At 36.2% G+C, this 12,799-nt stretch overlaps 1 protein-coding gene across 5 annotated transcripts in view; it reads left to right on the forward strand.

The window, feature by feature from the left end:
* LOC149785922 (uncharacterized) overlaps positions 1-12,799 on the forward strand; it is a 112,148-nt gene that overhangs the window by 19,380 nt on the left and 79,969 nt on the right. For all 5 annotated transcript variants that reach the window (XR_016424836.1, XR_016424837.1, XM_089976156.1 and 2 more), the window contains exons 6-8: positions 4,884-4,929; positions 8,146-8,230; positions 9,190-9,344. Coding sequence is in view for 3 of the 5 variants with exons in the window: in XM_089976156.1 (XP_089832282.1) it covers positions 4,884-4,929; positions 8,146-8,230; positions 9,190-9,344 (286 nt within the window). In the remaining 2 variants the exon portion in view is untranslated. The remainder of the gene's footprint in view (positions 1-4,883; positions 4,930-8,145; positions 8,231-9,189; positions 9,345-12,799) is intronic.

Raw genomic sequence — 12,799 nt, forward strand, 5'->3', positions numbered from 1 at the left:
CTTGTTAAAAGTCCTCTTTTTATTAAAAGTTTTTATTAAAAAATTAAATTTTGTTTGCAATTTTCTTTTTAGAACAGGCACCCAGTTCGATTTTGAGAGTATATGTATTGCATATGTATAGGGATATTGAGTTCTAGAATATGATTGGTTCATTTGAAATTGAGGCTACAATGCCAGTCTTTAAGCAGTATATTGGATTGTGCCAAGGAGTTGCCACTATCACTTATCTTTGTAGGATTCAGAATTTTTCCTGGCAAAAAAAGAAAACAGAACTGGAAGGACACTTATGCTGTCATGTTTAAATTTGTGAAACCATCAAGTAAAGGAGAAAACTTTGCATTTTGCAAATTATGTAAATGTGATTTCGCCATTGGTCATCGAGGCACCCATGACATAAAACAGCATGAAAAAGCTAATAAAAATCAGCTTGCTTCTTCAACATCAACAACATATCCTGAACATACAGTATGTATAAATGCCAGAGAGAACCTTGATGTAATTTGCTAGGAAGTTCGTTTGACTAAATTCCTTTTAGAAATGAACCTTCCTCTTTCAGTTACTATTGTTACTGGTGATATATTTTGCACTTTTTCCAGACAGTAAAATCGCAAAGGATTACTCGTGTGCTAGAATGAAAACAGTTCTGTAAAAAAAATGAAACAGAATTCAGATCATCAATGAAGGATGGTACATTGGAATTGATAATGATTGAGAAAACAAGGCGTAGAAAAGGCTCCTATAAACAGCCTGTGTCTGCACCTTCTGAATGGGCACCTGGTGCCTACTCAGAAGGTGCAAGTAGTTACAAATGCATTAAAGTTTTAAACATCAGTATTTGTTCCTGAAAATCAGTATTTTTGCCATAAGCAGTCAGTAATTTTGTACTCAGGGGTTGGCAGCAATGTATGCATCTAAAAGAAAGTGATAAAATCAAATACCTTGTCACATTAAAATGGGATATAGTTTGGAATAATCATATTGTCCTCCACACAGAATGACACATGTCGTGTGTTTTTCCAAGTTAAACATTGTAAGCAGCTTTTAATTTGGAGTCAGTGCCTGTGGACATTGTGTTCATGGCGTTATTGAATACCTTACAATTCATTAAATGAGCTCTGTCATTGTTTAGCTTGTTTTGCTTGCCAAGGCCAGGTACTCTTATCGACTTCACTGCACTTGTTCAAAACAGTTTCACCTATATTAATATGCCAATATTTGTTGCGGGATGAAGTGAATTGACAATCCTTGGTTAGCAAAAATGATGTTACAACACTATAAACAATTTTGGAGGCTGCTTTTTTAAAATTTTTACACATAACAGATATCCTAAACAAAAATATATTTTTTTAATCTAATATGACTGTTGTTATGACCCACCCAAAAATGACTCCTTTCAACCTAAACAAATGTGCTTTTTAAATTAGATGGGTATGTGCACAGAGTGATAATAGAGCTTAAATTAATAGTCTCATTTGTGTGCAAAACTGACCAAAACGTTGCTATCAGTATGTCTGTAACTTTGAAAAGCAACTGGTTCTGTCTATAATTAGCTCAACTTGTCTTTCAACATATTGAAATTAACAACATGTATGTTTGTACTTCAGATAAATTATTATTATAACTGAATATTTCTTACATTATATGTATTAAATAAAAGAAACAGTTAATGATTTGAGTTTATACAACAATATGTAACTTCATTATATCAACAGTGCACTGTTACCTTTCATGTCTTTTGACAAATGGATGTACAAAGTCAAAAATAAATAGTGTAAAACATGACATAAAAATTAGTGTTTGAAAATACGGGCAATAAAATGTGAAAGTAGTTACAATAATTTTATCAATATATGTTGGTGGCGGAGTGGTCTAAAGTATTCACCTTTACTGCCATCTCAGCTCTGTCCATTTTGGTTCGAGTCTTGGGCTTGACCAATATGGGTATGTGAGAAAGTTTGCCACTAGCTTCCCGTGGGTTGGTGGTTCTTTTCAGGGTGTTTTCAGGCTCTTCTTCCACCAGTTATACTAGCTGTCATGTATAGCCTACCATGTGCTGATATATGGCATTAAGCACACAACAACAACAAGAACAACAACAACAATCAATCAATATTTGCAGCTCAAAATTCAGCTGACTGTACAGAGTTGCTGGTCTTTTGATCTTCCTATTGCTCCTCTGTGAAAATTTTTGGCCTAGGATTAGCTGGCAGTGGTAATTTCACACACCGAACATCATATAGTAATCGCCCTCTTATATGGCCACTCTTCTGCACCAGGAAAGTAGCTTTGTAAGACAATTGGCCTTTCCAGAGGGGGGCTATAATTTGTGAGAAGTATGTATTTAGTAAGAAAGCTACATATAGCTTCATAGCATTCAATATCTTCTTTTAAAAGTGACATTAATTATTAAACAGTTCTTGTCTTAAGAACTGACTTATTTCAAGTAAACGTCATTTAAATCTCTGTACATAAATGGCTTGGCATTTCTAATAATTATCTTTCCATTTATTCCATTTTTCCACAGCTGCTGAATATTCTTCTTATCCGTTATGATTTTGTTTATTTGAGTCTTTCTGACATGAAATTTTTTCTGCAAGAACTTTTGAACTCCTGCCATTGCCATTGAGTTGAGTAACTTATACGTTGTCTTCTAAATTAATAATTCTCCATTTACATGCTGACATATTAAAGCTTTGTAATGACTTATTCCTATGTTGCTAATTGTATAGTACTGTAATTTAATTATGCAGATGAAACTTGTAGAGTAGACCAAATGCCTTATTGATAAAGGAAGTGAACCATATGACAACAACAACAACAACTGTATCATACGAATTAAATATTGGTTCAGGACACATTCAAATAAAATATGGCTGCTTATGATGGCTGTATTAACATTTTTGCACTAATATGTTGGCTGCTGGTCGCATTATAGGTGTGGCTGCTCTTGATGGTACTTTTGAACACAAATTTGTTGGTGCCAAGAGATTCTGGCCACAAGAAACGGGTGGCTGCTGGTCAGGGGGCCATTAAGGAGGGTGACCATTCAGGAGGGGGGCCATTCAGGAGAGGGACCATTCAGGAAGGGGACCAATTTATATGTTCTCTATTTAAGTCATCTGTAAAGTACTTACTTAAATGTTTTTCAATCTAAGAGTGGTTTTTAATATGACGAATTTTCATGTATTTAAAGATTCTGTTATTCATGTCATGTGTTTAGCTTTCCATTATTTCTCCAATAATAAGACCAGGAAGCCAGCAGTATAAACTGGCTAAAAAGGGTGGGCTTATTGTCAAATGGAGACATCATTAGGAGCAATTTGCAAACATTTTGTGAAAATGGATGAGTGGGAGCCTTATCACCAAACATGAACTTGACATCAGTAGTGTGATAAGTTTGTTTTAAAAATACCACTCTGTCATTGTTAGGATATGATGTTAGGAACATTAAAATATCTTGAAAATATTGATGAGTTTTCTCTAAGTGCTTCTAATGCAACATGGACATTAAAAGTAGTTCTGGACCCTCAGTGATCAGAGGCTGTTCATCCCATCATTGCCATCATTTACAAACCCATCACTGTCCTTTTTCTGAAACTGAATTCTGGGAATATTTTTTCCTTAACAAAACGATAATTATGTGTGATTTAGATTTTTAGCATAGCTTTAACAATTTTAATCACATCGCTACGATGCCTGCAGTGTTGTAGTTTATGGTGATGTCTAGCACTGGGGTGTCATGTCACAGACATGTAGCATCTTGTCCCACCCAGTCATATTATCCTGACACCAGGCCAACCAATCCTAACACTAACCACTTAATACTGAGTGCCAAGCGAGGCAGTTGCTAATACCATTTTTATGTCTTGGGTTAGACTCAGCCAGGGTTCAAACCTGTGACCTCCCTCATCCAAGTCAGACACTCTAACCAATTAGGTCACCATAGCGATAGAAAAGATAATAACATTAACGGCAATAAAGATTTCTTACAAAAAATGAATAAGATGAAGTGAAAACACAAATGAAATTACAAGCTGTTTGTACAGATTGATGGTAAAAGATGGTTGATAACATAGAATATGATAAAGTTTTATTGGTTTGAATGTAATGATTTTGTGTCCATTGATGGACGTTCCTTTTTCTCACCTAGATTGTCAATTTTCCTATTAGGACCTAAAATATAAGACAAGATGCATTCACTTTTTTTTCTCAGTTTTCTTAGGAAGTCTGAAATACCACTGAATCAGTTTTCTTTTTCTAAGTTACTTTATTCAGATTTTAGGACATGACTCATTCTCATAGTCAGTGGTGAAAGGAGGGTGTATAAAATTCTGCTGTGTCAGGTTAGGGCAGGGCCAGCACCAACTGTGTGCAAACAGTGCTTTTGCTCATGTTGCAGTTTTTAGATGGGCACTAAATTGCATAAGAAGAGGGGTGCAAAATTCAGACAAGGAACATAAAAGGAAACAAAACCTTTGTTTTTTCTTCCTATAAAAATCCTTTTGTTTGGTCACAATGTATATCAATTTCTTGCAAGCTTTCTTATGAGCAAAAATATTTTAAAGATGAGGTGGGGCTAATAAATGTTTGTTTTGCCAGAGTGCAGTATTGCCTTGCATAGGCCCAGGGTTTAGGCATATGTAAGAAAATGGCTCATGAATTAGAAATGGGGAATCAGTGAAGCTACTCTAGTTTGAAAACTTGTCCTTATTTATTATTTGTGAACAGAATAAAAAACAGATTCAAGGCTTGAAAGTTCATAAATATTCTAAAAAATTAGTCCATGTTTGATGTTTTGATGAGTATGTGTCACCATTGTTCATAAAAATGTTTTTGAAAATTTGCCATGTTCTATAGATGCTTTGTATTTTTTATTTCATCAGGAAAATAATGAACTGTTATACAGATTTGTCTCAGCAAATGAATAAGGTAAGTACAGTTTTTGAATTGTTAGTTAAATATTTGATTAAAAGTTTAAAAAAATTGAAGTTGAAACCATAAAGTAAATGTGATGATAATAAAAACTTACTGTCTATTAGTCAAATACATTACCCAAATCACATTGACATTAGGAAATTACTCTCTGCTACCTCCATATACAGCCTGCTCTGAAAACTGGAAAACTTATTTGTTGTTGTTGTTGTTGTTGTGGAGTTTAACGCCATTTTTCAGCACACGATAGGCTATACATGGCAACCATTATTAATTGTGGAGGAAGAACCCGGGAAAGGCCCAGAAAGAACCACCAACCCACGAGAAGCTACTGGCAAGCTTTTTCACATACCTGAATTAGCTAAATCCAAGACTCAAACTGACGCAGACAGAGGTGAGATGGCTAAGATCCATAACGATGAGAACTTTAGACCACTCGGGGCCCTGGAAAATTTATTCCGATTTAGGTATCATATAGACAAATAGAAGATACTCTTATAGACGAACTATATTGCTTCTACCATGGTTCCCATCCATATCCTGAACGTTTACTAGTTCAAACATTTGCTTGCAACTGTAAACATTGTCTCACAACCCATTTCCATTTATGATCAGGTTTGACCATCCAACATTTATTTGCAGAGGTACAACAAGTCAAAGGTTAATATACCTGCTGTATGTAATATTTACTTATTCATGTTTATGCATCTTTTTACTGATCGTTATTGTCCTTGCAATCTTAAACAGAATTTTTCCACTGGGGTAATTCAAGGTCTTTTTGGTGAGTCAGGTGCCTATAACTTACCACACTGGTACAAATCACATACTGACATTTATCATTCAGATGTACTAAGCTTGGACATAGATATTAATTTAAAGCCACATATAGGTTGTCAAGTATATCATGTTAACTTTCTCCAACTGTGCCTGGCATATCTTGCAGTCTTTTGCCAAGCCAAAATGGCTGGAAGTGGCCATGCCTGAAAATCAGTATGCCATATTACCAAGGTAGTCAGTAGGGCTGTTCACCACATAATGGTAAATATCCTGACTGCCTCTTGTAACCTTGACTTCAGAAGAAGATAGACATTCCTGTTATCTCCTCAAAAATCCCACCATGTGACAACCCTGTGCTCCCTCCCATTCATTTCCCTTACCTGTTTTGGGGGTCAAATTGAGAAGGTGAGAAAGCAGGTAGCGCTTGAGTTAGTCTTTAACTCGCCATGCAAGCCACTATGTATGAATCCTTCAGGGGGCATACCAGAGAAGAGATGATCGTCGATAGAAATTCTGTAGGACAACAATGGCAACCTTTCCATGGCCAAGTGAGTTGTAAGTGGCCTTTTATGCACCTAACTTCAACATGCAAGCTGATAGTAGTGAGAGAAAACAAGATTTCTCCTCCTCAAGCTTTCTGCCAAATGTAAGTGACTTGCTGTCCTCCCTGTGTGTCAGCAACTCTTCTGTGTGCACCAGACGTTTTCAGTTCCACCAGACTTAGATCAGCCTATTTTTAATAAATGATTTGGTCATCCGAGTCATTTCAAGGGATTTTAGCTCTTATTCATCCAGCTCAGCCACTTTCATAGTCTCCTTTCATGATTGAACTCCCAAACAGTCCCAGAAAAACCTTTGAATGCAAAGCAATAGCCAGTTGTAGTATTCCACGTGATCACCCTTACATGTGTATAAATGTGCAATCTTTGGTTGTGCTAACTTAATGTTAGCGTTTAATTCTTTCAGTGGAGCAGTCATCATGCTCCAAAATGGTGAGTTGAGATACACAGAGGGTGCTTGCTCAAGCATTTCATGTTCCTCTTGTCTGTTCTCCTGCCGTAAATGTGTTTGAGTAATGTATTTGATGGAAAAGGGAATTTTTTAAAATAAATTATATTTCACCAAAATTACTTGCAAGATAACATTACTGTTGATCTCTCCCACACTTCTTGCAAATACAAGCACCCATTTCTGCTGTATATCATGTACTTATGGCAACATGCAAATTGGAGAGAATATTGGTATACCTATATGCTACTTTCGTGTACTTTGACTGACATTTCTTTACATGTGGTACATGTGGTAACTATGCACTATCTAAAGCAGACGGCTGTCAAAATGGCTGCTTCCATGTACTTGAAAAATGAGTTTAAATTAGTCCAAAGTACACTGATTCTAGCAGTTATTAAAATTTGGTAAATGTAATTTTGCCAGATTAGACGATGCCAGCTTCTGAAAGTGAAATAAATGAGTTATAAATATATAAAAAGTTAAAGAAAGTTAGTGGCTTGGTTTTTGTTCTTCCAATTTACCTTTAAAGTATTGGAAGTGAAAATGACCAAGTTGAGTTAAAAGTCTTTTGAGACATTTGAACTAAAGCCAAGCCTTTTTAAATAACCAGGAAAACCAGTGAGAAGACTTTATAACTTATTTTTTTTAAACTATCAAACATATGCAGCGTGCCAAACTTTTGAGCAGAACCTGTTACAGGTTTTTCTCATACTTAAAAAATAAACATATGGGATACAGGTGGCTGCCAAGCATGAACAAGGTGAGTTAATTTTCAAGAGATACTTCCTCTAATCTATATGACATGTAGACGGAAAGATTTTTTATCTTTCAAGGAGGACTGGAATTGGGTTTTTCACAGGGTAATTCCAAATGGTAACATGATTGGGTTTGCTTGCTAAGTTTTTTTTTTGAGAAATTCAACTTACTTCAGAATTTCTTTATTACATTGCAGGCTGAACAGTTTTTGGTGACAATAACATATTTGTTTACTCATCTAAACTTTACATCACATTTCCCATTGTGACATTGCCTACCTTTGTTTTTTGTTTTTTTAAGATATGAAAGTAGACAGCTATGACATTCAGACCAAGCCATAATGCAGTTTCTCTTCAGACATTGGCTATCTATAGAAACTAATATTTAAGTGTAGATTCTGAGCAGATTACAGGATAACATATATTCCCCTATTGTCTAATTATGAGTGCATTAATGCAACATCATCTTGTTATATTAGATGTCCAGTATTTTGTTAAGGTACACAGTGTTAAAATTTATATTGCTCTCTCTATTAAAATTTCTGTTGTTTTCTCCTCACTATCAACTTTTATTTTTCTGTGGTAATTCTAAATTTAATAGTGACAGCACTTTCAGTATATGTATTTTTGTGTATAATAAGTTGTAGCTTAACTTTGCCTGTAATTTCAGGTAGCTCGGTATATGAAGTATGGAAATAGACTTGTTTTTATGAGAGATTTAGAACAACACTTAGAGGACCTCAGACTGACAAAAGGTATTAGTTTTGGTTCCTTATTCTGTGGAAGGACATATAGCGTTATATTACTTCAAGTCCCATATGCCATGCATTTCTTTTAGTATCTTTTGAAGGATTTGATGGATTGGAACCTTATTTGGTACAAATATTCATATTCATAGGTCATGTTTGATTTTCAACCTTTTCTGCCAAATTTATGATTCCTGTTTCCCCTTTGCATATTGCATAAAGCTATCCTCAATGGACCTTATTGGTCCCCATTGGAAAGCGTCATGGGCAAAATAAATTGGAAGACAAATTGATGTCACTTTTGTGTACATTGATTAAATAAATAGGTGTAATTGGCTTTTCAAACATAACTACAATCGATAAGATGTTCTTTAAAAAAAAAGTAAAATGCATTATTAAATGTTTGATAATTTGTTTTCCATTAATAATTATTGTTCAACTTTTAAGCTAGTAATTGAGCTTTCTGAAAGGTGCAGAGAGAGATATTCTGCATCCTTTGCCAAGAACTTGTTACATTCCGTTTATTTGTTTCAATGTGACCTAATCCAGCACTCCTTATTTTGGCAATATTATGTTTAGAGGATTCACTCTTTAATGAACACCAACATCTTTTTACTTTTCAGTAAAATTGAGTATTTTTTGATACTACAAATGTAAGAAATTATAAAAATTATTAATTGAAACTGAAGTTGAACTAATCCTACAGCAGTGCAGAAGTTTTTAACATAGCAGTGGGAGAAGTTGATTTGATTACCCCTTTTGAAGCACAGAAAGCTGCTCTGATCAGTTTGGGTTACTGGTATAAAGACTGCCTATTTCTTAGGGGAATTAATTTAATTGTTTGAAATGGGCTGATTTCACACAATCACATGCCACTTACTAGATGCACCCTAAATGATAAAAAAAAATAAAAAAATAAAAATGAGAAAGATATAAGGTGTACATATAACATTATATTTTAATTTCAGAAACTCTTCTTAAAGAACATGGTCATGAAGCAGATGGACATGACACAGGAAGTGACCTTTCACCTTCAGACAGCAACCTTTTGGCATCACTCAACTTGATTAGACATGTCAAGGAAGAAGTAGATGAAATTTTATGTGTGATGAGGTCAATAGTGGTAATAATTAAATTTTTGCATCTTATTCAATTTAAACTTCTGAGGTAACTTTTAATAATTGGTTGTCTGTTGTATAATAAATTGAAGTTGGTGCTTTTGTGTTTATTTATTACATTTCAGCATTAGATTTATCCATGTTTATTAAGTGAACTTAAATTATGATTAGTATACTTAGAGCAGATTAGACTCAGTAATTTGATAAATTATCTTAGATGCATTAAGAAGCATGCACACCTCCTCTTGGTCAAAATTTGCACAAAAGTGCTCATGGCTCAGTCCATGTATGTCAGGAACCAAGTTTTTCTTGGTAAATATAGCTGGATCAGAAAGTCATAACCATGTATCCTGTGCATCATAGGCAGAAATGTGATTCACATTGCTCTGGTGGCTTAAGTGGTTAGAGCATCTGCCGCAGATACAGGAGGTTGTGGGTTCGAACTACGGCCGATTCATATCATAGACTTATAAAAATGGTACTAACAGCTGCCTTGCTTGTCGCTCAGGATTAAGAGCTTAGTGTTAGGACTGGTCGGTTTGGTGTCAGGATAATGTGACTGGGTGGGACATTGTGCTACATGTCTGCTGCATGATGCCCCAGAGCTTGACATCACTATAAACTGCCACACTGCAGACATCTTAGTGATATGCCTGAAAAATTGTTAAAGCTGCATTACAAATTCAAATAATACACACACACACACACACACACACACACAAACACACACACTCGGACTCACCTGACCAACATGTATAACAGCTTCTTGTTCCTTGTACATTGAGTATCATGCTTTGTTTATCCTGTCTTCAACACTTGTTATAAACACTTTTTAGAGACTTCTTTTCTGATGAGATTTAGATCATACTTGGTTTGAGAATTAAAATGAACTAGATCTCCTGTTAGTCTCATCATGAGCAATATTCACATTCAATGAAGTGTTCTTGCATCTGATTGGCTGAGACTGTGAAAACTCTAAAGGCCTGATCAGATTTGATCAGACCTGTTATAAGTTGTATCACCAGGATCAGTGATGAGTAACACCCTTGCATATTAATGCAGTGGTAATGTATCTGTTTAGCTGAACTTGTTAACATTCTAACAACCATATTTCTGAACAGATTTCAATCATACTTGCTTTATAAGCTTGTATCATCAGGATCTCAGATAAGATTGACTATGGCTGATATTTGTGCATAAGAATGAGGTGATCTTTTATCTGATTGGTTGAGCTTGTGAACCCTGTAGAGACCACATTTCTGAGCATATTTTTATCAGCTTTGCTTTTGATGCTACTGTTATCAAGATCTTGGATCAGTTCAGATGTGAGCAATATTCACACATATTAATTAGGTGTTCTTACATTTGATTCATTGAGCTTGTTACCACACTATAGGTAATTATATCCGCTAAAAAATTTAATTCATTTTGTATATAAGCTTATATCATCAAAATCAGGTTGCAGTGCATACAGTTACCTGCCAATTTGAGTTTTTGTATGCATGCCATACTGCAGAGGATATTATGATGTCCATTAATTTGAGTTTTCCATCATTTACCAAGGTAAGGAAGAATAATATCAATTTTGGGTTTCAAAGGTCAAAGGTAAGTGTCAGATTGAAAGATGAACAGTTTATGCTTAATAACTTGATGCATCCATCATCTTTGGTTATCGTGCTTAATGGATGGTTTGCACTTGGTGTAAGGAAGAATTCTAATGATTTGGGGTTCAAAGGCCATGGTCGCTGTGTCTGAGTTCTACATCCCAGACCTGGACCAGTGAATGGCATGCACTTGGGGTAATTGATTTGTAGGTCAGGTGGTTTAATTCAAGGTCACTGTGACTGAAAGAAGAAAAAATATTTTCAGCAGAAAAATTTCAGTTATCTAATTAAAAGCTTTTAAACATGGGGCAAGTGTGCATTGTTCTGTTTACAATACTGCTTTTTGAGGAAAACCTCTGCAGGCTTGGAGATGTAGAATATGCACCCTCCAACAATTAATAAGAGGTAATTAATGGAGGCAAGGTTTTTGCTCTGATGTATCCTGTTTGCTATAGGCCACTCCTGGATGTGTCCTGTATGCTGTAGGCCACTCTTGGATGTGACCTGTATGCTATAGACTGCTCTTGGATGTGTCCTGTATGCTACAGACCACTCTTGGATGTGACCTGTATGCTATAGACTGCTCTTGGATGTGTCCTGTATGATATAGACTGCTCTTGGATGTGTCCTGTGTGCTATAGACCACTCTTGGATGTGACCTGTATGCTATAGACTGCTCTTGGATGTGTCCTGTATGATATAGACTGCTCTTGGATGTGTCCTGTGTGCTATAGACCACTCTTGGATGTGTTCTATATGCTATAGACCACTCTTGGATGTGTCCTGTATGATACAGACTGCTCTTGGATGTGTCCTGTATGCTATAGACCACTCTTGGATGTGACCTGTATGCTATAGACTGCTCTTGGATGTGTCCTGTATGATATAGACTGCTCTTGGATGTGTCCTGTGTGCTATAGACCACTCTTGGATGTGTTCTATATGCTATAGACCACTCTTGGATGTGTCCTGTATGCTGTAGGCCACTCTTGGATGTGACCTGTATGCTATAGACTGCTCTTGGATGTGTCCTGTATGCTACAGACCACTCTTGGATGTGTTCTGTTAGCTATAGACTGCTCTTGGATGTGTCCTGTATGCTACAGACCACTCTTGGATGTGACCTGTATGCTACTGACTGCTCTTGGATGTGTCCTGTATGCTATAGACTGCTCTTGGATGTGTCCTGTGTGCTATAGACCACTCTTGGATGTGACCTGTATGCTATAGACTGCTCTTGGATGTGTCCTGTATGATATAGACTGCTCTTGGATGTGTCCTGTGTGCTATAGACCACTCTTGGATGTGTTCTATATGCTATAGACCACTCTTGGATGTGTCCTGTATGATATAGACTGCTCTTGGATGTGTCCTGTATGCTATAGACCACTCTTGGATGTGACCTGTATGCTATAGACTGCTCTTGAATGTGTCCTGTATGATATAGACTGCTCTTGGATGTGTCCTGTGTGCTATAGACCACTCTTGGATGTGTTCTATATGCTATAGACCACTCTTGGATGTGTCCTGTATGCTGTAGGCCACTCTTGGATGTGACCTGTATGCTATAGACTGCTCTTGGATGTGTCCTGTATGCTATAGACTGCTCTTGGATGTGTCCTGTGTGCTATAGACCACTCTTGGATGTGTTCTATATGCTATAGACCACTCTTGGATGTGTCCTGTAGGCTATAGACTGCTCTTGGATGTGTCCTGTATGCTACAGACCACTCTTGGATGTGACCTGTATGCTATTGACTGCTCTTGGATGTGTCCTGTATGCTATAGACTGCTCTTGGATGTGTCCTGTGTGCTAAAGACCACTCTTGGATGTGTTCTGTATGCTATAGACCACT

Source organism: Sinohyriopsis cumingii, chromosome 12 (assembly GCF_028554795.1).
Source record: "Sinohyriopsis cumingii isolate HCF-2022 chromosome 12, ASM2855479v2, whole genome shotgun sequence".
NCBI classification, from domain to species: Eukaryota; Metazoa; Mollusca; class Bivalvia; order Unionida; family Unionidae; genus Sinohyriopsis; species Sinohyriopsis cumingii.